Source organism: Panthera onca, chromosome B3 (genome assembly GCF_046562875.1).
Source record: "Panthera onca isolate mPanOnc1 chromosome B3, mPanOnc1 haplotype 2, whole genome shotgun sequence".
In the NCBI taxonomy this organism is placed as follows: Eukaryota; Metazoa; Chordata; class Mammalia; order Carnivora; family Felidae; genus Panthera; species Panthera onca.
The window spans coordinates 122,786,893-122,809,624 of NC_138344.1; the positions used below are offsets into that span (position 1 = coordinate 122,786,893).

At 40.0% G+C, this 22,732-nt stretch overlaps 1 protein-coding gene across 14 annotated transcripts in view; it reads left to right on the forward strand.

Annotated features, from left to right (window-relative positions):
- Positions 1–22,732, forward strand: part of NRXN3 (neurexin 3) — a 1,572,196-nt gene that overhangs the window by 741,373 nt on the left and 808,091 nt on the right. For all 14 annotated transcript variants that reach the window (XR_013556003.2, XR_013556004.2, XM_060620435.3 and 11 more), the window contains 4 exons: positions 9,122–9,241; positions 18,604–18,985; positions 19,784–19,974; positions 20,785–20,958. Coding sequence is in view for 12 of the 14 variants with exons in the window: in XM_060620435.3 (XP_060476418.2) it covers positions 9,122–9,241; positions 18,604–18,985; positions 19,784–19,974; positions 20,785–20,958 (867 nt within the window). In the remaining 2 variants the exon portion in view is untranslated. The remainder of the gene's footprint in view (positions 1–9,121; positions 9,242–18,603; positions 18,986–19,783; positions 19,975–20,784; positions 20,959–22,732) is intronic.

The window sequence follows — 22,732 nt, forward strand, 5'->3', positions numbered from 1 at the left end:
ATTTAATTTCATGATTTCATACCCTGTGACCTTGGGAAAGTCACTTAACGTTTTTGCATCTCATCATAAGCATTGATATTTCCTACTTCTTACAGGGTTGTAACATTTGAGTTACTAGGGAAGAAATGATCAAGCACTGTGTGTCATCTTAGTCTGAGTTCCTTGAAAGTAGAGCCTGAGATAAGGACTTGGGTCAGGTGGTTTATTTAGGAGAGATCCCCAAAACTGGGAGTGAAGGGGTAGAGAGGATGAGCAGTAAAAAAGGAAACACCAGTGTGGGTATCCATAGTCAAGTTTTCTGCTGTGGGTCAAGTGGATATGGGGGAGATGGAGAGTGTTGTAATGGATGCCTTCAAGGATTATCCACTCAAATAACAGGAGATTTGGGTGAACTAATCCATTAGCTTTTCCCCTCCCATTGTTTGACAGCTTCCATCTCCTTTCCCCCACTTCTTAATGTCTCTTGCATGCAGGCACTGAAGACACTCTGACTTTAGAGAAGTCCCAAGAGTTGGCTCTGCTTGAGGTCGGGACTGTCAGGCTGTGTGTGAGCTTACAGCTGTCCTGCTGTCATGGCTAAAGTCTGAGCTTGGCCCAGGAGACATGATGCAGGGTACCACAAGTGCCTGCTGCAGGGGCACACAACATGACCTATTTATCCTCTACTTGTATCTCTAGTATAAACTTTTAACTTCTTTTGGCTTTATTAGTAGGTTAGGGCTTGACCCTAGTCTTGCAAGTAAAAAAATAAAAAAATAAAAAGTGAAATCAGGTCCCACTTTTCATTCAACCCCAAGATTAGATTTTCTGTTTCTATTTCACTGTGTTCTGCCACTTCTTGCGTGTCCTTTACCTGGCCTCACCTTGTTTGTCCTCAGATCTCTAGACTGGGCCAGCCCAGGGGCATAACTTACGCGATGAAGCTGTGAGAACAAATGCAGCTACAGCAGAGAGACTTTGCAGGGCAACTGGGGGCTGTGTCCCATGGCTGTGTGACCTTGGCAGGTTGTAGCCCTTTGTGCTACCTCTTTACTTGCAAAGCTGGGGGAAACCATATCAGCTTCATACTGGGAAACTAAATGAGATTGTAAATGCAGAGCAACTAGCATCTTTTTATCAGTGTTGCTTTCATTCTCATATCAGTTTCTCAGAAAGCTGTAGTTTTTTTTCTGGCTGGGAAAAATATATTTAAAATGAAACGTAGTGTCTTTATTTGTATCTGCTGCCTGGTATCTTTTAGCTCCAAGATGAATTAGGAATTAGCGCCTAATTCACTCAGCTGCCACAAAGCAGTGTGCGAACATCTTCTACTCCCCTTCTTTTTCTTCCAGCACCTTCAATAATTTTACTGTCCTTTATTTTTTCATCCAATTTTATTAATTCACTTATATATATTATTATTGTATTGAATACCTTCTCAATTTGGTCAGGTTTATTCTATTGCTGAAATATAGTCTACAACTCTCTTCTCCTTTTCCATTTCTTCTCCCTTTCTCATCCTGCTTACTAGTTTGATGTGGAATCTATTCAATTATATTTATTCTTCCACTAGCTTTTTTCCCCCTAATATGTTGAGTATCTTCTTGGTGTAAGGTACTCTGCTGAGGTGTTGGAGATTTTAGAGGTAGCATGTTCTTCTTCAAAGGGCCCAGAAGTGGAGGCAATGAAAACACACACACACACACACACACACACACACACACACACACACACACATATGTATGTGTATATGTATATATACATATATGTAATACCAGGGACACAGTGATGATTTACAGGGTACAAGTGTAGCTGAGTTCCTGGAAAGGTGCACATTTCTAGCTGGAAAGGGGTGGGTCGAGGTAGATAAGTGGAGAAAGTCTATGGAAGAGGAGCAGTGGAAGATGTATTATGCCTTCCTTAATTTCTATTGACAGCAAAACATTAATTATTGGGATTAATTAACTATGCCTTTCAATTCATAATTGGACATTTTTTATTCTGCTTTTTATTTCAAAGGGTCAATTCACAAGGAAAAGGCTTAAATTGGCATTTATTAGGAGGATATTAGGGGAATAGGCTGCAATGCATATCTTGGTACGGATTTCTTTCGCTCAGTCCATATCATTTTCAAAATCTGTGTCTTTAGTGCTAAATAATAAGATCATATAGAAAAGGCCCTAAGGTACAACAATGTTTTAAATCATGAAAAGAAGCCTAATTTGTATTAATTATATCATGACAGCAGTGGGGAAAATACTAGTATGGTTTAGAAAGTTTTTTTTTTTTAAACAAGAATAGAATCAATACCTACAAAAGCATCTTTCTGCCTATCCCTGAGCAAATTGCCCTAATCTCTTGAAAAGTGGCTTCATGGGGAGAGATTATCACAAGAAATCTTGAGACTGTGCTCACCTCACCTCTCCTAAGCAATGCTGTAAATTTATGACTTAAGGTAGAGATTTGGCAGTAAATTGGGGGCAGGATTCTTTTTCGTCTTTTGTGGAGTCATTTGTTCCTTTAGAGAGATATCAGCCCTGGATTCACTGCATTTCAAAATTGAGATGCCATTCTCCGAGCCGAGATGAGTGGGTTCATTTTACACTGTGATCACAATTTAGAGATCCTACTGAATAGGCTGCCAGGGTTTGCTTTGTAATGTTAGGCACACTCCTTGTTGCAGTCCTTAGGCATGGGCCAGAGCACATAACTGAAACTATGCAAGAAAAAAGAAAGAAGGGGAGAGAGGCAAGGAAGGAAGGAAGGAGGGAGGAAGGGAAAGAAAGACAGCAGGAATCCTGTAACCCTGAGTCATCAGTAGGCAGTGGTGGCCCAAGGTGCAGATTAACACCATACTAAGAAAATCATGCAGGCAGTGAACTTGGAGCCACACTTTTGAGCAGTAGGAAATGTCCAGGGGATGGTGCTGAGTATAACTGATGCTTCGTAGGAAAAGTGCAAGTAACGGAAGCAAGCTGTCTTGACTAGTAAGATCAGTCATGTCTTACATTTTCTGGAATCTTTGTCTTCTCATCGGAGGGTGTGTCTACCACCCAGGTTCTCAGACTGATTCCTCTCTTTTCCTCTCCCGCTCCCAGTCCACCTTCAAAAGTGATCTCAAATCCTGTTGACTCCACCTCCAAAATGCACCCCAAACTTCACCACCTCCATTTCTACTCCTACCTCCTTAGTCCAAGTCACCTTCATTTCCTGCCTTTAACAGCCTCCCTGAGATCCCTTGTTTCTGCTCTTGGCCTTTTTGGGTCCAGTGCACCCATAGCAACCAGAAAGATTTTTAAATCATAGGATCCCTTTACCCCTCACCTCCCAGTGACTCCCAGATACATGTAGAACAGAATTCATGCTCTGTACCATGTCCTTGTGTCCTCTTGTGATCTGGCCTCTGCTTACTTCTTCACCTTCTTTCCCACCACACGCTCTCCTTTGGGCACAAGCTCCAGCCACCGTGGGGTTTGTTGTTGTTGTTCCTCTAATATGCCAAGGTTGTTCTTGGTTTCTGCTCTTGCTGTTCCCATTGCCTCGGATATTTGCCTCAGACGCACCTCCGGAGAGAAGCTTGCTTTGACCTCCTCAGTTAAGAGCTCTCCATCCAACCGGGTACTCAGGGCAAGAGTGGAGAAGTCAGCTCAGAGAGGCCTTTCTGAGACTTGCTATAAAGTAGCCCATCCTCTATTCCCACTCTCCACCCAAATTACTTTTCGTCATATCCTCCTGTTTCATTTTCATCATAGAACTCAACCACATCTGATGGTTACCGTATGTTTGGGTATTGTCCTTTATCCTCCCTCACTTCAGACTAGGCTGTAAGCTGTGTAAAGGCAGAGACCTTATCTGTCTTATTTTCTCTGAAACCTCGGCACTGGACTGGTGCCTGATCCCATGTTGATGCTCAGGTACCATTAGTTGAATGTATGAATTGGTACACTGTGATACACTATCAGAGGTTAGCAACAGTACTCTATTAGCAGAGTAGAGGATGAGCCAAGGGAAAGGGGGTGTCAGCCCATAGTTGAATATGTTGTATGTGGCAGGCTCGATGGTCCATTTACTTTCAGGTTCAGTAATTACTGGTGGTGTTTCTAGTGGATTTTAACTAGAAACAGGGTCTCCAGGAGGGTACATGTGCTCGGGGTGAATAAGTGGGTCACTTGTCTTTCTCACATACCTCACTGTTAGTCGTCTTAACAGAAGGTTTTCCAGAAAGCCTCCCATGTTCATATCCGTTATTGGAAGCCCTTTCTGAGACTCCAGGACTCCAGTGAGAATGGAGGAATCTGTTTGAGGTTTTTTACCCAATTGCCTCTATAAGTAAATGATCTAAAATTTCTTTCAAAGGTAATGAATGCTTTCAGGGGAAAAAATGAGTTTATAAAAACAAAACACCTCTTATTCTCTGTTGGGTTGTCAACCGGAAGAAAACAACCAGAACCTGAAATTGCTTTGGACAGAAAATAAGATGCTTCCTTCCTATGTCTCTGCCACCCTCCCCTCCTTGCCTTTGCCTTTACTTGCCTGACCTCTCTCTCTCTCTTTTTCGGGGGAGGAAGACTGATAAAATATATGGTGCTGTAGGCTTAGTAAACTGTTTGCCATAGCTCAGCTGGCCCAACATAGGGTGCTGGTGGAAATGAAGGTAAGTTTTCTCTTTTAAAATATATTTGGTGTTCTTAAACCTAACACAGTCAGTCATTTCGAGTTTTTATCATACCATTGAAATGTATAATCACGTGCCTTTTGCTACACCTTTCTGAGGGACTGAATTTCGTATTTTGTTATGCACTGTTCCAGTTTGGACTCATGTGAAACATGGTTCCAAGAGAAATCAAGTTGTTGTTTCTTTCTCTTTCTTGGACAAGTAGAAAGATAATCAGGTAATGCAAAGTGATTATCGTACAGATATTGCCCTCTTCATCCCTGCCCCTTTACCCCAAGCAAAGTAAGTTTCCACTCTTACCTACCCACTTTTGGAGATAGTCCTTCGTGGCAGATGGAAGGAATTTCTCCTCCCTGTGTATGAGCAAAACCACCTGGTTTGGGCAGGTTTTAGAAATTTATTGACAAACTAATGTATATCGGGGTGTCTTGTAGTTGTACTGGTTATGTTGCTCCTGGGGGGAATAATAAATTCATGTAATATGAACAGTCTACTAAAAAGCAACAACAAGAAATAAAAAGAAAACAACTAAATAGACTGAAAATAGTTAAAATCCAGAGTCCACCTTGTGAAGGTGTGTGCCTGTAGTAATAACCCAAATACAGATTTTTCCCACACACTCCCTTTCCCTGTTCCCCTCCCCAGAGGGAACAATCTACTAATATCTATCTAAGTCATCTTCCTCCAAGCAATCAGCAATGATTTGTCTCTCAAAGAATGCTTTTCTCCTCATTTTTCACTTTTATTTTAGTATTAGTTCTGGCTTCTTAAAGAAATAGGTCTTCCACAGGGTTACTGTAGCTAGGTTAAGAAAATTCTCTATTTGTGTTTTTCATCTGTGACGCCTCATTCTCTATCCCCGTCCATTAGAGAATTATACCATCTTTGGTGAAACATGTCTTAATTAAAAGAGATGATGCTAAGTGAGTTTGCAGTGAGACTAGGTCAAGAGTGAGAATGTGGGTGGTATTGCCCAAGGATTCATTAAGGCTCTTTTTCCTATGATAATAAACAATTGAACACTTCTATAGACCTCTGTATCTCAGAAATCTTCAACTGTAATTTTGCTTCTTTACTCCAGTCACAGGGGTCATTACTTGAGAAATTCAACTATAAGGTGTCAGATAAATTATTAGTTTTCTGTATTTAGAGCAAACAGGGATGAACTAAGCAGCCTAAAGGGAATCAAAAATTTTTCCCTTTGTGATCAATATTTACTATTTAAACTATAAAAGAAGGAAACATGAATCTAATACTCACATCCAATATGTGTATAATCACAGATCACCTTTCTCCTGGCTACAAAAAAAGAAAAAGGACAATGCAGGAAAAGTAAGGGCTTTGAGTATTTTTTTTAATGTTTAAAAACCTAAATTCCCATCAGTTCCTTTTAAAAATCCAATTTAAAAAAGAAAGTTTCTTCTCCTTATCTGGACCATCCTTTTTGTAAAGGGAAGAACTTTATACACTGTTTTCCTGATGCTTCTTCACCGGCTTTGTGCTTGAATCTTCCAGAGAAGTCTTCCCTAGACAAAAGCCTCCTTCTTTGAAAACCTAACAGTTTGTATGTTTCAACTTTCGACTTGTGTCTGCATCTTCTATCACTTACCAGGCCCGTTTTATGCTTAGGCTACAGATTGGATTTGCTCTTCCCCTCTATTTGTCTACATTTCCAGCTGAGTTTAAACATCACTTTCTCTCTGGTAGGATGCATTGACCTTTTGACTTGATTAAAGATAAATGCCATTGACTCTCCACTTTTGGAAGATGAGATTTTTTTTTTCAGAAGCTCACTATGATTTCTATATTTATTGCTTGAAAATGAATATTGAATAATACTCATTTCCCTGCCATTTTAATGAGATGGGTATGGATTTTTTTCCTACTGTCAGAGTAACAAGAATTATTGGGGTGAGAGACAGCATGAGAGGTTTTAGGTTGTTTTTTTTTTTTTTTACATGTTTGGTTATAGACCATCACATCCTAAAGTTTTAGAGTCAAATGGACAGTTAAATATTTTTGTTTGAACTTGACTAGAATGGATATTTCAAGGACAAAAGAAAATTCAAAGTACCTGCAAAATGTCAGCGGCATTTTAAACACACTGGGCTAATTGCAAAGCTTGTTTTACATCTCTGTGGCTAATATGACACTAATGTGGCAATTTTGCTAAACTGTGACTGTGTTTGTGTTAGTATTTCTCCCTCTTATTTTGTTCCCAATCATAAAAATGAAGTGATGTGCAAGAATTGCTTAAAGAACGGATGCCACCTATAGATGTTTAAATAGTCTGCCTTTGTAACAGTTCTGCCTCCATAGCCAGTATTTTCTACGTCTTTCTTTACTTTCTTCTTTCTTATTGAAGCATTTGCATGTAGAATAAAGAGGATAAAGACACACACACAAAAAAACAAAGGCAGATTTGTTTCTTCTGAGAACATCTGTTCTTGCTTCAAAGCACCCACATGATGTAGCCCATTTTCTCTCAGTGCCTGCACAGTTTGCTATTGTAAAAGTGACTGTTACATCAATCTTAGATCTGAATTTAATGAAATAATAAACAGTGCTACCTAATGAAGTGACATATAGGAAAAATCCCATTATAATGCATGTGCTTTATATAATATTAAGACAGGAATACTCACAAAGAAAGCTAAGATTGAACATAAAATGACTTATTATAGAATTCCAACCCCCCCCCCCCCCCCGCCCAAGATTCATTGATCTCCTGGCATCATACCCAATTTTGGGTACATACATTTGGTCCACTTTACAGTTCATTGAATCCTTAGAATTCTTGTGAATTTGCATTGTACTTGGGGTATAGGTGCATTTTGAAAAAAAAATTAATGCAAATTATTTATTGTATACATTGTAATCAAAAGAGACCTTTTCACTTTGAAAATCTTTATTTTTAAGAAGAAAATCCCCCCAAACTTCAACTGCTATCATTACTCATATAACCAGCATTCAATAGCAACACTAATAACTCAAAGGATACAGTTTAAAAGTACCTAGTTTAAAAGATACTTACCCAAGTGATACTACTTTTTAAATTTCCTTCCCTAAAGAGTATATAATAACTCAGTCTTGGAGTAGAGAAAGGGGGGAAAGTGAAAGCTATATAATAAGCTTTCAAAATTTCTTAGATAAAAATGTATTGACCTTAGTTGATGGTTTCCAAGGAAATAAATACCTATGTAGACATCAGTTGCTCAATAAGTGCTCATTAAAGCACCTACTGTGCACCTAGGCCTGTGCTCCTCCTATATGTTGGATCCAAGTGTATTCTGACATATTTCAAATGCATAATATCCATAAAGACATATTGGCCAGTTACATATTGCGTCTTTTTTCCCCCCAGCTATTTCCAAAGATAGGGCTTTCTACATAGTGATTGACTAATCCAGGAAGACTTACATGGCATCTTTCTGCATGGGCTCAGCTACCCACAAAGAAAGATCGAACTTGGTCTAAGTTCTCTGGTTCTATGCAATCTTCTTTGTCTTTTAAATTTACATCTCAGTTCAATGGTGAGCAAAACATGACATTTCTACCACCCTGCCATTACTAACCAAATTCTTTTCATGCTTCAGTGTTCATCTTGACAGCTTTTGTCCCTAAATATTGTAATTCCTTGTTGAGCCAGATTCTCCTTAGAGTGCACTTGAACATCCTCTTGAACATCTTGATCATGGATCTTTAGAGACAACTTGGTTTATTCCTTTATTTGGTGGCACTTTCTACTGAATATTTTTTTGACCTAGAAGAGTTCTATTTTGGAATTTTACATTATTTCATTTCTTAGATTTTTATATCTTTTTGGAGGATGATGAGCAATGAGATAAATCTGGAATACTTCACATTCCCTTCAGGAGCATTATTTGTCATGGGGTTTAGACCTCAACATTATTATTGTGGTGATTACTGTAGTGATTTCTATGGTTGCTGAATTCTGGTAGGACCGTGGGTTAATGGCAAAATCAAGTTAAGAGTATATATATTACAGAACTCTTTTCTCATCCAATTGATGAATACTCTCCAAAAGCCAGACTGGTGTATTATGCCTAAGTGACCAAATAGTTCTAAAAAAAAAATACATGATGGGTTTCCCGTATCTTTAAGAAATTCATCTGAAATCTAAGACTTTGAGAAACAAAATGACAGCTGACTACATTTCTTATAAATGTTTGCTTACCATTGGCATTTTAGAACTTTATATCTGTAGACAGAGGAGGACACTTATATCTTTCATTGTTTTGTCAATGTCCATATGAATTGAGACTTTTGCATTTGGGGCAATAGTGGAACATTCTCTTGGATCAGTGAAACTAAGATGGGCTCTGGGTGGGCATGATTCCTTGAATGCTACTGGGTCATGTGCACCAGTGTGGCTTTGACAGTTCTGATGCTATAATTACTACTTTCAGAATTGATTCTAACTTTAACACTTACCATCGTCCTTAGGCAAAGGACCTGAGACCCTGTATGCGGGGCAGAAGCTCAATGACAATGAATGGCACACCGTTCGGGTGGTGCGGAGAGGAAAAAGCCTTAAATTAACTGTGGATGATGATGTGGCTGAGGGTGAGTACAGCTATATGTAGTGAAATTTGTCTGTCTTTGCTCTCATAGTACTCTTGGTCATTCAGTGAGCAAAGGGTTTTTAAAAAAAAATGTTTTATTTTGCTTAACAGAAGTCATGTGACATGTTCTCTGTTGACAAGCTCAGGTAAGGCTAAGGAGGTCTTCCTCTATATTTGCATAATCCCTTTTCATTGATCTGTATTATAGAATTTACCCATTACTGTCACTGTATGTTGATGAGATATCCTTAGGCATAGAATATGTATCTGGAGAGTAGATGTACAGTTCTGTAGATCCTTTATTATTCATTTATTCAAAAATCACTTATCAATCACCTTCCCAGGTGCCAGTTTCTTCTCTCAATAACTGACTTTCCAGTAGAGGGAGATGAATAAACCAGAAATTCAGAACATTATAGGTAAAAGTATGTACTTAGATCACTATGGGATACTTAGAAGGAGCTAAATACATATGTTTTTTAATTCTTATTGAGTATCTACCATGTTTTGAGTTCTACTTTAGAAGGCAATAAGAATATGGAGGTGAAGAAATAGGCAAGTGCTTGACTTGGTTGGAATTTACATTCTAGGAGGACAAATATAAATGAATGAATGTATACATAAGTAAAGGAACATTTGAAGCTTCACATAAGCAATAAGTATTTCTTGAGAGCCTGTTACATATCAGTAGTGTGCTAAGGATGTAGAAAAAAAGAAGGAAGCATAAGAGATTATCTGTTTCCTCAAATAATGAACCAATTAGTAGAGTAGATAGGACCCAGGTAATAGAAAATAAGACAAAGAATATGTAATGAGATTCCAAAATGGGTGGGTTGTCGTTGTCATTCAGAAGAGAAAATTATCATTTTGGGCTGGGGAAAGCAGGAGTGGCTAATTAAGGTAGCTAGTTAGCCATAATTTGATGGGTAAAATTTAATGAGGTCTAGGTTGGAAGAGAGAGGGCATCCTCCGTGTTGTATCCAAATAAATCTCTACTTTCTAACATTCCAGAGCAGTGCACTAGGATATGAAAAGAAAACTTGGGGGGTAGCATGGGGTATTATAGAACACTGTTCATGTCAGGAGATCTGGGCCCTGGCTTTAATTCTCTGCCAGATGTTGGAAAAGTCACTTACTGTTTCTGAATCTTGTCAAATGAAGTCAGTGGTGTAAATTATCTCTAGATTCTTCTGTGATTAAGATAGTCAAGATAGAGTCAGGATCCCTGGGGTTTCATACAGTCATTTTAACTAAAATACTTTTTGCTGTTGGGACAGATATGATAAGTCTCTTTTTCCTCATTTCCTCATTTTTAACCTTGAAATTCTATTACTGCTAAGGACCTCTCCTGTTTAAAGGTCCTACAATTTGGGGTCCTATAATTTAATTTTATATTCATGAGTTTCAGTACTTCTGGAGTCTGGAATTATAGTGAGCCATGTGTGGAGGTAAAGCGTGTGTGTGTGTGTGTGTGTGTGTGTGTGTGTGTGTGTGTAGGTAGGTAGGTAGGTATGTAAGGAGAGTCTATGAACAGAGGAAGAGTAGGAGGCATATATTCAGTGCCCAGTAGGCATTAGATACTGAGATAGCTGTCTTACATATATCGGCTCCTTAAATCTTCTGTAATTCCCCATTACCTTGCAAAATAAGAGTTCTTATTGTCTTTTTACATTCAAGAAGACATGAAATTTAGAAGGAGCTGTGTAATTCAAGCTCCAAATTCATGTTTTTGTGATATCACCAAATCAAGCTGCTTGCTGGACTTCACAAACCATCATAAGAAAAATGATTTGTATTATGCTATGGGAAAAATACAATGGAATTGATTAGGGGTGATGTGAGGAATACATTTTAGTGTAGACTAAAACACTCACCCCTCTCCCCTCAAAAATGAAGCTAAACAGAACCATAATAAGTATCCAAAACCCCCCAATTGTATGTACATAGACACCTTAGTATGTGTGGGGGGTAAGGTTACTATTCTATATGCCTGAAGGGTAACTTAGCTTTATGTAATGAATGTAAGCAAAGAGATGTAAAAATGGATATATGGTTTAGAACCCACAGCCATCCTGAATTAATTATTCAAGAAGTCCTCGTGAGCTGTTAATTCAAACAGGATTCTGCAAAGCAGCAGTGACAGTCCCATATCCCTTGCTAGCTCCTCTGGGCTGAGTGCAGTAGCCCAGCGATGCTATTCCCAGCGTGTTTTGAATGGCAGCCACTAGATGGCGACCTCACCCCAATCTCTCTGGACAGTGAATCCCTTTTATTTCCACAGGAAATAACATGCCCTGAAAGCTGTAGTCATAAAGAACTGCAGAACTGAGGATACGGTAATGTGTATTACCTCGTTTGGTCATTATTCTTTTATAGAAACTTTAGAATAAAGGTAATTATAAAGTGTTTTTTCTCTTACCACTAATAATTAAAAAGCAGGACTAAACCATTGAAGACCCAAGTCATCCAGTAATTTGATATTTGAAATTAATGAAGCTCTTTCATTTTCAACCTTATCCCCTTCTTTACTGCTGATGGAAAAGAGCAGCCATAAGGATAAAGAAATCTTGGAGAAGAAAAGAGCTATTTTGCTTATGAGCTACAACCTTGGATTGCTTCTTACAGTGATAATGGGTTTGGGAATTTTAATTTTAGCTCACAGAAGTCATAAAATCAGGCAATGAAACTAAAATACCACACAGTCCTCAGGTTATTAAGTAGTGTCTTATTGGCTTATTTAGCAATCCCTTTCATGCTGTTTAAGGTCCCCTAGGGTGTCAAATTTTCAGCTAGTTTGTAGAAATGATGCAAAGAATAGGTCAGACTCATAAGAAATCAAAAGCAAGGAAAGAAATATTCCTTAGCCTGGTGGTTTTCATGTATTGTGATACAGTGTGTTCCTGGGAAAGTGTTAGGTTCAGTTGGCAGTTAATAAAGATTGATTGATTGACTGACTGACTGACTGAGCTGGATTTCTATTTTCAAGAATAAATGAAGGGAACACTTCACTAGGGTTATGCTCCTCAGAATTGGGATCTGATGCTTTGTGAATCACCCACTCCACCCAGAGCTTCTTGCTAGTACAGAAATTCATCTCTCTTTTGACTCCTCTGGTTCATGTTGATTTCTCTGTCCCTCGCCCTAAACAGCACATCCGGCACTTAGCTGTAGAAAGTCATTTTCCAAGGACAGTTTGTTCCTTATATTAATAAACTACATGATAGGATGGATTTTGGTAATACTAGGTTAAACAAAATGAAGCGGACTTCTTTATTGCAAGATTTGCTGGGATCCTTTAGTATGCTAATATACATTGCTAATCATCAATGATCACATGTGAAGTATTTACCAAGCTTATTTGGCTCCAGAACTTGTTGTTGGTTGTTGTTGTTGTTAAAGGATATACTTTTGAAAAAATTTGTTATCGTGGAGGAAAGGGTATGTGACCAATGGAGCTGGAGGATTGTGGGCAAAATGTGCATCCTTTACTGAGACTTCACAAGCCTTCATTTTCTTGACTTCTCTCCCCATGTCTGGGAGCCAAGGGAGGTCAAGTTGCCTCCTCTCAGTCTTTCCTATTATTTCTTTGCTAAGCTTTTAGTGTGGCTAGGAACTTCATGTGTAGAGATGGCGATGATCCAAACCCTGACTCCAGAGCAAATGTCTCAAATACAACCTCGTTCCTCAGATGTGAGGGATGCTTGCTGTGCTCAGTCCCCTCTGCTAAACACTGCAGGACATACAGAAGAGGTGAGAAGTGGTTTCTACTTAAAAAGAGATTGTGTTCTAGTAAAAGGGAACAAATAATCAAACTAATTAGGAAATTCTTAACACATTTCAGAGAAAGGAAAAAATGAATTATGCATAATTATTAATAGCTATCAACTTAAGCACTAGGCACCGTTCTAAGTACTTTCTCTGAAGTGACACATCTAATCCTGAAAACTTCATACCTACTTCACAGATGGGAAACTGAGGCACATAAAAGTTATATAACCCAGGCAGTGTGGCTTCAGAGTCTACATGCTCGACCAGTATATGCCTCATGGGAAGTTACAGCTCGACCCTGGACAAATTTTCTATAGGTTTAGGTTCTCCACAGACTTTATCACTCTGAGGGCTAGTGTGTAAACTGCTGTTGGCCATCAGTGAAATATGGAAGCGAATGTGTGAATAGGAGCCAAGGCAGCACAATTATTCTCAGGAAGGTGCTGAATATGTGTAAATTAGAAGGAATGACATGAGGATGGTTGGCCACTGGGAAGGAGTGTGAACCCATTGTGGAAACTTCAGTGTGGAAATTTCACCAGTTAAATTCCACCCACAATAATGTAAGGAATAAGTCAAGTTTTTTCTCCACTGTGTAGTGTTACAAGATGAGACGTGGGTTTTGGAATTAGACACACTTGGGTTCAATTTGAGGTTCTACCATTTACAACCTGTATGAACTCTGATCCCATTGCTTAACCTAAGCTAAGTGTCCCCTCTCTAAAGCAAGATAATACCTATTTATTGTGATAATGACATTTGTTGGTGGTTCTGAAGTGTCTAGCACAGTGCCTGACACATAAATAATGTATAGTAGTCTTGTGGGGTTTTTTTGGTTATCTTTCTCCAAAATCACTCTTCTTTCCTGTGAAATTTGAAAGCAGCTGCTGTGAAGTATGCATATATTCGCCCCTTGAACAGAAAGGTGTTTTAGTCTACAAGACAGCATTCAGAGGAGATGAATGAAAAGGTTCCCAATCAATTAATATTGATTAGATGATACACAGATTAAAAAAAACCTGTATAGGGGTACATGGGTGCCCCAGTCAGTTGAGCATCTGACTTTCAATTTCAGCTCAGGTCATGATCTCACAGTTCATGAGATTGAGCCCCGCATCGGGCTCTGTGCTGGCAGCGTGGAGCCTGCTTGGGATTCTCTCTCTCCCTCTCTCTCTCTCTCTCTCTCTCTGCCCCTATCCTGCTTGCACTCTCACCCCCCCCCCCAACAAAAAATAAATTTTAAAATCTTAAAAAAAATCTATCTATCTATCTATCTATCTATCTATCTATATTTATTTATTTGCTTAGTTTGGCACAGGGCTCAAACTTCAAGCAGTCTCTTTAATGCTTTCTCTAGAAATAATAGCTTACTTTTTTGGGAACCTCCATCCACAGCCAAGTGAGCTTCTTTAGCAGTTCCTCTTCTAATTTGGCTCCATGTTGCACCCCCGCCCCCTACAACTTCTAGTTGAGCCTCTGTGACTCATCCATTTAAGGTTTTCTTAAATCAGTCTGTGTCCATGGGCTATGCTCTCAAATTCCATTGTTAGTTTCCTTTCTCTTACCCTTCTTCAACCTCTCTTCTCTCTGTCAACAGTGTACGTAATTTTCTTGCTTTATGAAATTCATTTTCTAGTGAGCAGAATTTCCTAACACCTCAGTTCTGGAGGCCAGTTTATCTATAATTTCTATAAAAGCTCCCTGTTGACTTTAAAAATTGTCTCTTTGGGTTTCTTTTGGAATCCCAGTCTTCACCAAGGATCATCCCATTATCACTTCTTAATTATCAGAGCTGATCTTCTTCCCCTCCCCCTTCCATCCTCCTCCTCCTCCCATTCACATCCTCCTCCTCCTTTCCTTATCCTTATTTACCTTCTCCTTTTCCTTCTCCTCCTCCTCCTTCTCCTCCTCCTCCTCCTTCTCCTCCTCCTTCTCCTCCTCCTCCTCCTCCTCCTCCTCCTCCTCCTCCTCCTCCTCCTTCTTCTCCTCCTCCTTCTTCTCCTCCTCCTTCTTCTCCTCCTCCTTCTTCTCCTCCTCCTTCTTCTCCTCCTCCTTCTTCTCCTCCTCCTCCTCCTCCTTCTTCTCCTCCTCCTCCTTCTCCTCCTCCTCCTTCTTCTCCTCCTCCTCCTTCTTCTCCTCCTCCTCCTCCTCCTCCTCCTCCTCCTCCTCCTCCTCCTCCTTCTCCTCCTCCTCCTCCTCCTCCTCCTCCTCCTTCTCCTCCTCCTCCTCCTTCTCCTCCTCCTTCTCCTTCTCCTTCTCCTCCTCCTTCTCCTTCTCCTCCTCCTCCTCCTTCTCCTCCTCCTCCTCCTCCTCCTCCTCCTCCTCCTCCTCCTTCTCCTCCTCCTCCTCCTCCTTCTCCTCCTCCTCCTCCTCCTCCTCCTCCTTCTCCTTCTCCTCCTCCTTCTCCTTCTCCTCCTCCTTCTCCTTCTCCTCCTCCTCCTCCTCCTCCTCCTCCTCCTCCTCCTCCTTCTCCTCCTCCTCCTCCTCCTCCTCCTCCTCCTCCTTCTCCTCCTCCTCCTCCTCCTCCTTCTCCTCCTCCTCCTCCTTCTCCTCCTCCTCCTCCTTCTCCTCCTCCTCCTCCTTCTCCTCCTCCTCCTCCTCCTCCTCCTCCTCCTCCTCCTCCTCCTCCTTCAAATAAGAATTAGCATGGCTTCAAGTATTCTTTAGTTCCTGTGTTCCCATGAAGATTGGCTATGAATGATCCCTCCCATCATTCTCCAGCCCTGTATTAACAGCTATAGCTAATTGACTATGGGTATTCATTTCAGTCACTTCATTGTTCTACAGCACGTGATTTTAGGCTATGCTAGTTTTCATTTTCGTGATTAGTCCAACTTTCAATACCAAGTAATTTTATACACTAATTCTCCTACTTTTTCAATTATTAGCAGATTTATGTTACATTTTTATTTTTGTCCTATTATAATTTTATATTTAGGTTAACCAACACCCATTATTTTATTTTTAGCTTCTGTTAAGAGAATGAATTGTCACTAGTTGTCAAAATACCACATAGAAGCTCATAAAATGTAAATCTGACTTTTGTGCTTATAAACAACTCTTTGCAACAGATCCGAGTATGCTCCTAAAGAGAGGACATTAATACTGAATATCTGAAGGTGAGATCTAGTTGAATCTCCCAGGTACTGAAGTTGAAGGGAACTAAGAAAATATAATCCCCTTCTATCCTTTTTTTTCCCTCTGCTGTCTGAGTTCTACATGAACAGCAAAAAACCAAAACAAAACAAAACAAAAGAAAACAAATGCAAGGCTGGTTAAAGCCAAGTATCATTTTTATCAGTGGTAACACTAATACTGAAGAATGTGGTTAACCTCTACTGAATTTCAGAATTATTTTTTTGATAACTTGTTTTTAATGTTTATTTTTGAGAGAGAGGACAGAGAGAGACAGAGCATGAGTGGGGGAGGGGCAGAGATTGAGGGAGACACAGAATCAGAATCAGGCTCCAGGCTCTGAGCTGTCAGCACAGAGCCAGATGCAGGTATTGGGTTTCTGAACTATGAGATCATGACCCGAGTTGAAGTCAGATGCTTAACCGACTGAGCCACACAGTCTCCCCTGAATTTCAGAATTAGAATTGCCCACTTGAATGCTAACTAATTCAGGGCTTGGGTAGGCATCTCCATGGAAGCAAGGCTTGCTTCCCTAAAGTCCATGGTGTGGTGGGTAAATGGGGTAAACTGGGTATTTCTTTTTTTTTTTAATGTTTATTTATTTTTGAGAGACAGAGTGTGAGCGGGAGAGGGGCAGAGAGAGAAAGAAAGACACAGAACATGAAGAGGCTCCAGGCTCTGAGCCATCAGCACAGAGCCTAATGTGGGGCTTGAACTCACAAGCTGCGAGATCATGACCTGAGCTGAAGTCAGACGCTCAACCGACTGAGCCACCCAAGTGCCCCTACACTGGGTATTTCTCGAAGACAGCTTGTTCCCCTAGGGAGAAACAGGAAGTGCCAGGGGGTGAACTATGGAAATACAGTTTCTCGGTAGATTTTCTTTAATCTTCCTGATTATGTCACTCCTTTTCCTCTGGAAAGCTGTAACAGAGTTAGTAAAGAGATGCTAGGAGTGTCTTTGTAGTGAAGTTTCTTCAGTGTGGGAGGTAACAAGATAAGGCAGGAGGAGGGATTTTCCCTGCCCTTCCTTCACCACTGGGGCATTAGGGCATGGTTTGTTAAATTTTAATGATTTGTCTATATAAATGTTGAGGGAGTCACCATCTACTCTAGCCATACTAATGCTGTTTTTCTTGACTTTGTTATTAAGATTTCCATTCTCTTTTGTATTTATTTCAAACCCCTTTCATTACTCCTGCCCTATTCACTTACTACTTCTAGATAAGCCATGTAATGAAAGGTCTACTAGTTTATTTGTATCAGCTGGAGATCTTTTAATTGTAAGTGTCAGACACCCAACTCAAATGCTTGAAGCACAAAAGAGAATCTATTGCCATATAGTTAAAAGTCTGGCTGTGACTACTGAATCCAGACCTTCACATGGCATCACCCTAGAGAAACTTTCCGTCCATGTTGTGGTTATCTTCCGGGTTGGCTGTCTACTCAGGCAGGCCCAATCTCTCTCCTTATCACGAGGCCTCCAGCAGCTCTGGGTTTTCTTCTTATTCCTTCAACAAACCTTATTTACCAAGAATGACTCTTTCAAAGGTGTTCTAGCAAAAGCTCTGGAGGTGAATATTACTCGAGTTAATTACTGAATAATTACTGAATACTCCAGTTTATGTTGCTGCTAATCCCTTGGTTCTAAGGGTGGTTCCTAGACCAGCTATATAAGCATCACCTTGGAACTTGTTAGAAATGCATATTCTCAGGCTACACCCCAGACTTTTGAATGATAAACTCTGAGGGCAGGGCCTAGGGAACTGTGAGTTAAGAAGCCCTTAATGTGAGCCAGAGGTATGATAAAGTTTAAAGACCACCTTGTTAGTCCATATAGACAATGCTCTTTGGTTAGGGGCATAAAATATATGGAGACGTCCAGTCTGGGTAGCCTGATTATTTCAAGAGCTGGGTTAGGGCCAGCTTTATCCAGTCCAGATGGTTTTAAGGTAAAATAAAGATGGAAGCTGTTTTATCAGAAATAGCAACAGTTGCTGCTCAGAAAAAAAATTAATGTTCTACAATAGAATCTTTCTACAAGTACTAGGTGGTAAATTATTACATCAATAAATATTTGGTACTGAATGCCTAATGCTTTTTTTGTTGTATCTTTAAAAGGTTTAGGGCAAGAGACTTTTCTGCTTATAGTATGCTTCATACCCAATTGTTTTTTTTGAATGGAGATGGATGGTTTTGCCCTGTCAGTGGAATTATCCACAATTGCGTATTTTCTGTTATGTGTTGGAATATTCTGAGCTGCGGCATGAGAGCATGGTATGCAGGGCATATAGCTCAGACTGGGTCAAGAGTCAGCCTCCTGACTGAACATTGGCTCCATACTACATTGAGTATTTTGTTTTCTGGAAGTGAATATTTTTCATGGACACCTAAAAGATACAGTAAGGATGCCGTGACAAAACATGGTGACTTGTTGGTATCTCCTTTGTGATGTTCATAGGTACAATGGTGGGGGACCATACCCGCTTGGAATTCCACAATATCGAAACTGGAATCATGACTGAGAAACGCTACATCTCCGTTGTCCCCTCCAGTTTCATTGGGCACTTGCAGAGCCTCATGTTCAATGGCCTGCTCTACATTGACTTGTGCAAAAATGGTGACATTGATTACTGTGAGCTGAAGGCACGTTTTGGACTGAGGAACATCATTGCTGACCCTGTCACCTTCAAGACCAAGAGCAGCTACCTGAGCCTGGCCACCCTCCAGGCATACACCTCCATGCACCTCTTCTTCCAGTTCAAGACCACCTCAGCTGATGGCTTCATCCTCTTCAACAGTGGTGATGGCAATGACTTCATTGCAGTTGAGCTAGTCAAGGGGTGAGTAGAACACTTCACATAGTTTATACCAGGTATCTCAGCTCAAGCCCTGCATGAAATACGGATATGAAAAAAAGTACCCATTCTGTTCCCTACTCTCTATTCCCAGTACATGCTCTCATCCTCATTGATTAAAAATACCTATGTAATGGTTAGGGCTGGAAGGAAGAGAAATTCATTAGTTTATTTAAAGATATTCCACTAACTCAATATTCTCAGACTTTTTTTTTTACTGTAAAATGTAGTCCTTTAAGCCTATAGGAGAGAAGCTTATTTTTGCAAAAGAAGGTTATATAGGGTGCATTGCATCTGTCTCTGGGTCAGTGCTATCTTCAGCTACCAAGTCTATAGGAAGAAATGAAATATAGATATTTTCAGCATTACCATTAGCTCATTTATGCAACGTTTTAAAAGCTGTTCTTTCTGCAAGATATTTTACTACCGTGTGTTGGAAAATGGTTAAAATAAAAACAAAAACTAGAACAGAACCAGATAATAGATCCGTGATCCACTGAATTTAAATGCCACCCCTTAGTGTTTTGGAATGTACTGTCTACACTACTTTGTGACTCTGGATTTTTAGATAGTGTTAGAGAAGTGAATTACGTAAGTATGGAATTAAGGTCTGATAGGATAGGCTAGGATTATTTTTACAATCCTAAATCAAGCTTTATTATTCCTGCATAATGCCAGGGTAACATGGGGGATGTGAAGCCTTTAGTGTCAGTTATGTATATAGGTTGCCATTAATCCACTTTAGGGAGTCTCAACTCACTGGGGGGTTATTGTTTCTCACAGGTACATACACTATGTGTTTGACCTCGGGAATGGTCCCAATGTGATCAAGGGCAACAGTGACCGCCCCCTGAATGACAACCAGTGGCACAACGTCGTCATCACCCGAGACAACAGTAACACCCACAGTTTGAAAGTGGACACTAAAGTGGTCACTCAGGTTATCAATGGTGCCAAAAATCTGGATTTGAAAGGTAAACCTGTAAAGAAGGATTTCCTTTTTAGAACATTTTTTACAATAGAAAGGCTGTTTGCAGAAGTATACTACAAGTTAGGAATGCTATGTGTTTTCGATACATAATGCATATCCTATTTTAACAACATTAAATTATATCCAAATGCAATTTTTACTTAAACCACTCTTCCAGGGATGGTTCATTTTCTCTGTAAACCTGGGGTATGTGGGGGCTGAGTTCGTGAGGTGATAAATGTCAAAATGTGGGGGCTCATAATATAGAGGAAAGGATATATATATGTATGTTTTGGAATCTCAGCTGAATCGCTTACTGCCTGGGTGACTTTGATGAAATCTCTTAGCCTTGTTCAGCTTCTGTATACTTTTTTTTTTTTGCAAAATGAGGTAATAATTGTTACTACCTTTATGGGCTGTTACGATTTTTGATGGGATAATGTCTATAAAATCCTAAGCATATTATTGGTAACAAGCACATAAAAAGCAGTGAGTAAGTGGTGGTTTTGTTGAAAATCCTGTTAATCTTTACTTCATCATAAAATGGGAACAATACCTACCTCATAGACTGAATATAGTGATTAAAATTTGTGAGATGGCATGCAGAAAATGAATGACATAAGCAATGTTAGTTTCCTCTGTCTACAATGTAGAAACTCTGGTAATTAGTTGTTTATGCTGGTTCCCCCAGCATAAAGTCCCCAGCTTTATTATCATTATCCAAGAAGTATACTAGTCTAAGGTGCATTAGCTTTAGTTGACATGGTTTCTAACCCTTTACTCATTTGCTCTTGCTACTTACTTTCTTTTGCAGGTGACCTCTACATGGCGGGTCTGGCCCAAGGCATGTACAGCAACCTTCCAAAATTGGTGGCTTCCCGGGATGGCTTTCAGGGATGTCTGGCCTCGGTGGATTTGAATGGGCGTCTGCCAGACCTCATCAATGATGCCCTCCATCGGAGTGGACAGATAGAACGTGGCTGTGAAGGTACGGCCTCTTTTCTTTTCAAGCTACAGCCTTGTCGCAAGCACCACGCCTCTTTGCTGCCTCTGCCAGTGCCTTCTTACTTGGTTTACCAGTCATCTCTCATTCCCATTGGTTATCTGACGTTGCGTCATCATTGGTGTCCTCTTGTCCCTGGCTCAGTATGTCAAGACATGGGCCTCAGGCGCTGGGAATGTATGTTGGCAGATGTCTTCCCAGTGTCACATACTTGCCAGTAGAGGACTTTCCCTGGCATTGACATCAGACTCCTCCGGACTTGTACCTTTGCTTCCAGCATGGCTGAAAGGGCAGTAGGGGTTTTTATTTATGTTTTTATACATGGCAGACTTTTATGTGGGTGTCACCATTAATGAAATGTTTCTAATAGCTATTGCATCATCTAATGCAAACTCAGCAGGAGGTTGGAAAATGATGTCAGAATGCCATGATAAGGGAAGGGAACTAACATTTATTGAATACTTACTAGATGTCAGGCATTGTTAGGTAGTTCCTTAGTGCGATGTCATGCAATAGCATGGGTGTCGATGTTAGAAAAGACATGGATTTAGGTCCAGATAGCGACTCTTGTTCATTGTGTGACATTTGGCAAGTTACTTAACTTCTCTGATCTCTATCCTCCTCACCTGCAAATTGGGGCAATAAAACTTGCTTTGGAAAATAAGATCTGTAAATCAGAGCTATACATAAAATGCCTGGTACATACATAGTAGGTACTCAATAAACAGTAAGATTATTATTTGCACGTATTATCTCATTACAGACATCTAATAACATTGCATGTCCATCAGTGCAGCACAAAAAAAAACCATGCTCAGCCTGTTTCTGATAATATATATAAGATAAAGATATCTTAATATCTTTAAGATACTAACTGAATTTTACAGGTCTTCTGGTATTCAACAGTTCTTTATAACAAAACAGTCTAGTTTAACCAGCAGAGGGAAGCAGCGAACACTTTTCAGCCTCCCTCCTCCCCCCCCCCCCCCTTCAGCCTCCCTCCTCCACCGTCCCCCCCCCCCCCCCCCCCCGGGTCCTTGGGTAGGTTGGAAAGGGGACCCTTACCTAACTTGAAAGGCAAAGATGTCTGTCTGACCAGTTAGCATTCTTTTGTCTGGTTGAGCCTCATGGTCCTATGTGCAATAGCATATTGTGTTGTTTTTTTTTTTTTTCTATCTCATTGACTTACTGTGTCAAACCCATTCACTCATCTCCTAAGTTCAACCTCATTTATTGCTTCTGTTCTTTAACCAGCTTTCATTCTGGGTTCACTGCTACCTTTATAAAAGCTTCCCATCAGCTTCACAAGCTGACTTGCAGTATGGAAGTCACTCCCCTTTGCCTAAGAGTCAACTTCCCACATGATCTAGTAATAAGATGGAATAGTCCACTCCAGTTTTCCTTTGGCCAGGAATTTCTTATATCCAGTGGACCACATATGGTCTGTGTACCTGAGAAGACAGGAAGTTGGGAATCACCATGCACTTAAAATAGCCACTTTGTTTTCTTCTCCTGAAAATGCACAATGTCATTTAAATCAAGAATTTTTGTCTCCTTGGCTTGCTCTTACTTCTTTCAGCATTAAAGGCAATGCTGGGATAAATGTAACATTTGGGAATTAAATCAAATATCTTAGTTTCAAAGATTGTGGGATGACAGAAATTCCAGTTATCCTGCAATAATTAATCATACCTAATTAAAACATAAATACACACATTAAAAAGCATACGGTACTCTTCAGATGTTAAATATTATCATG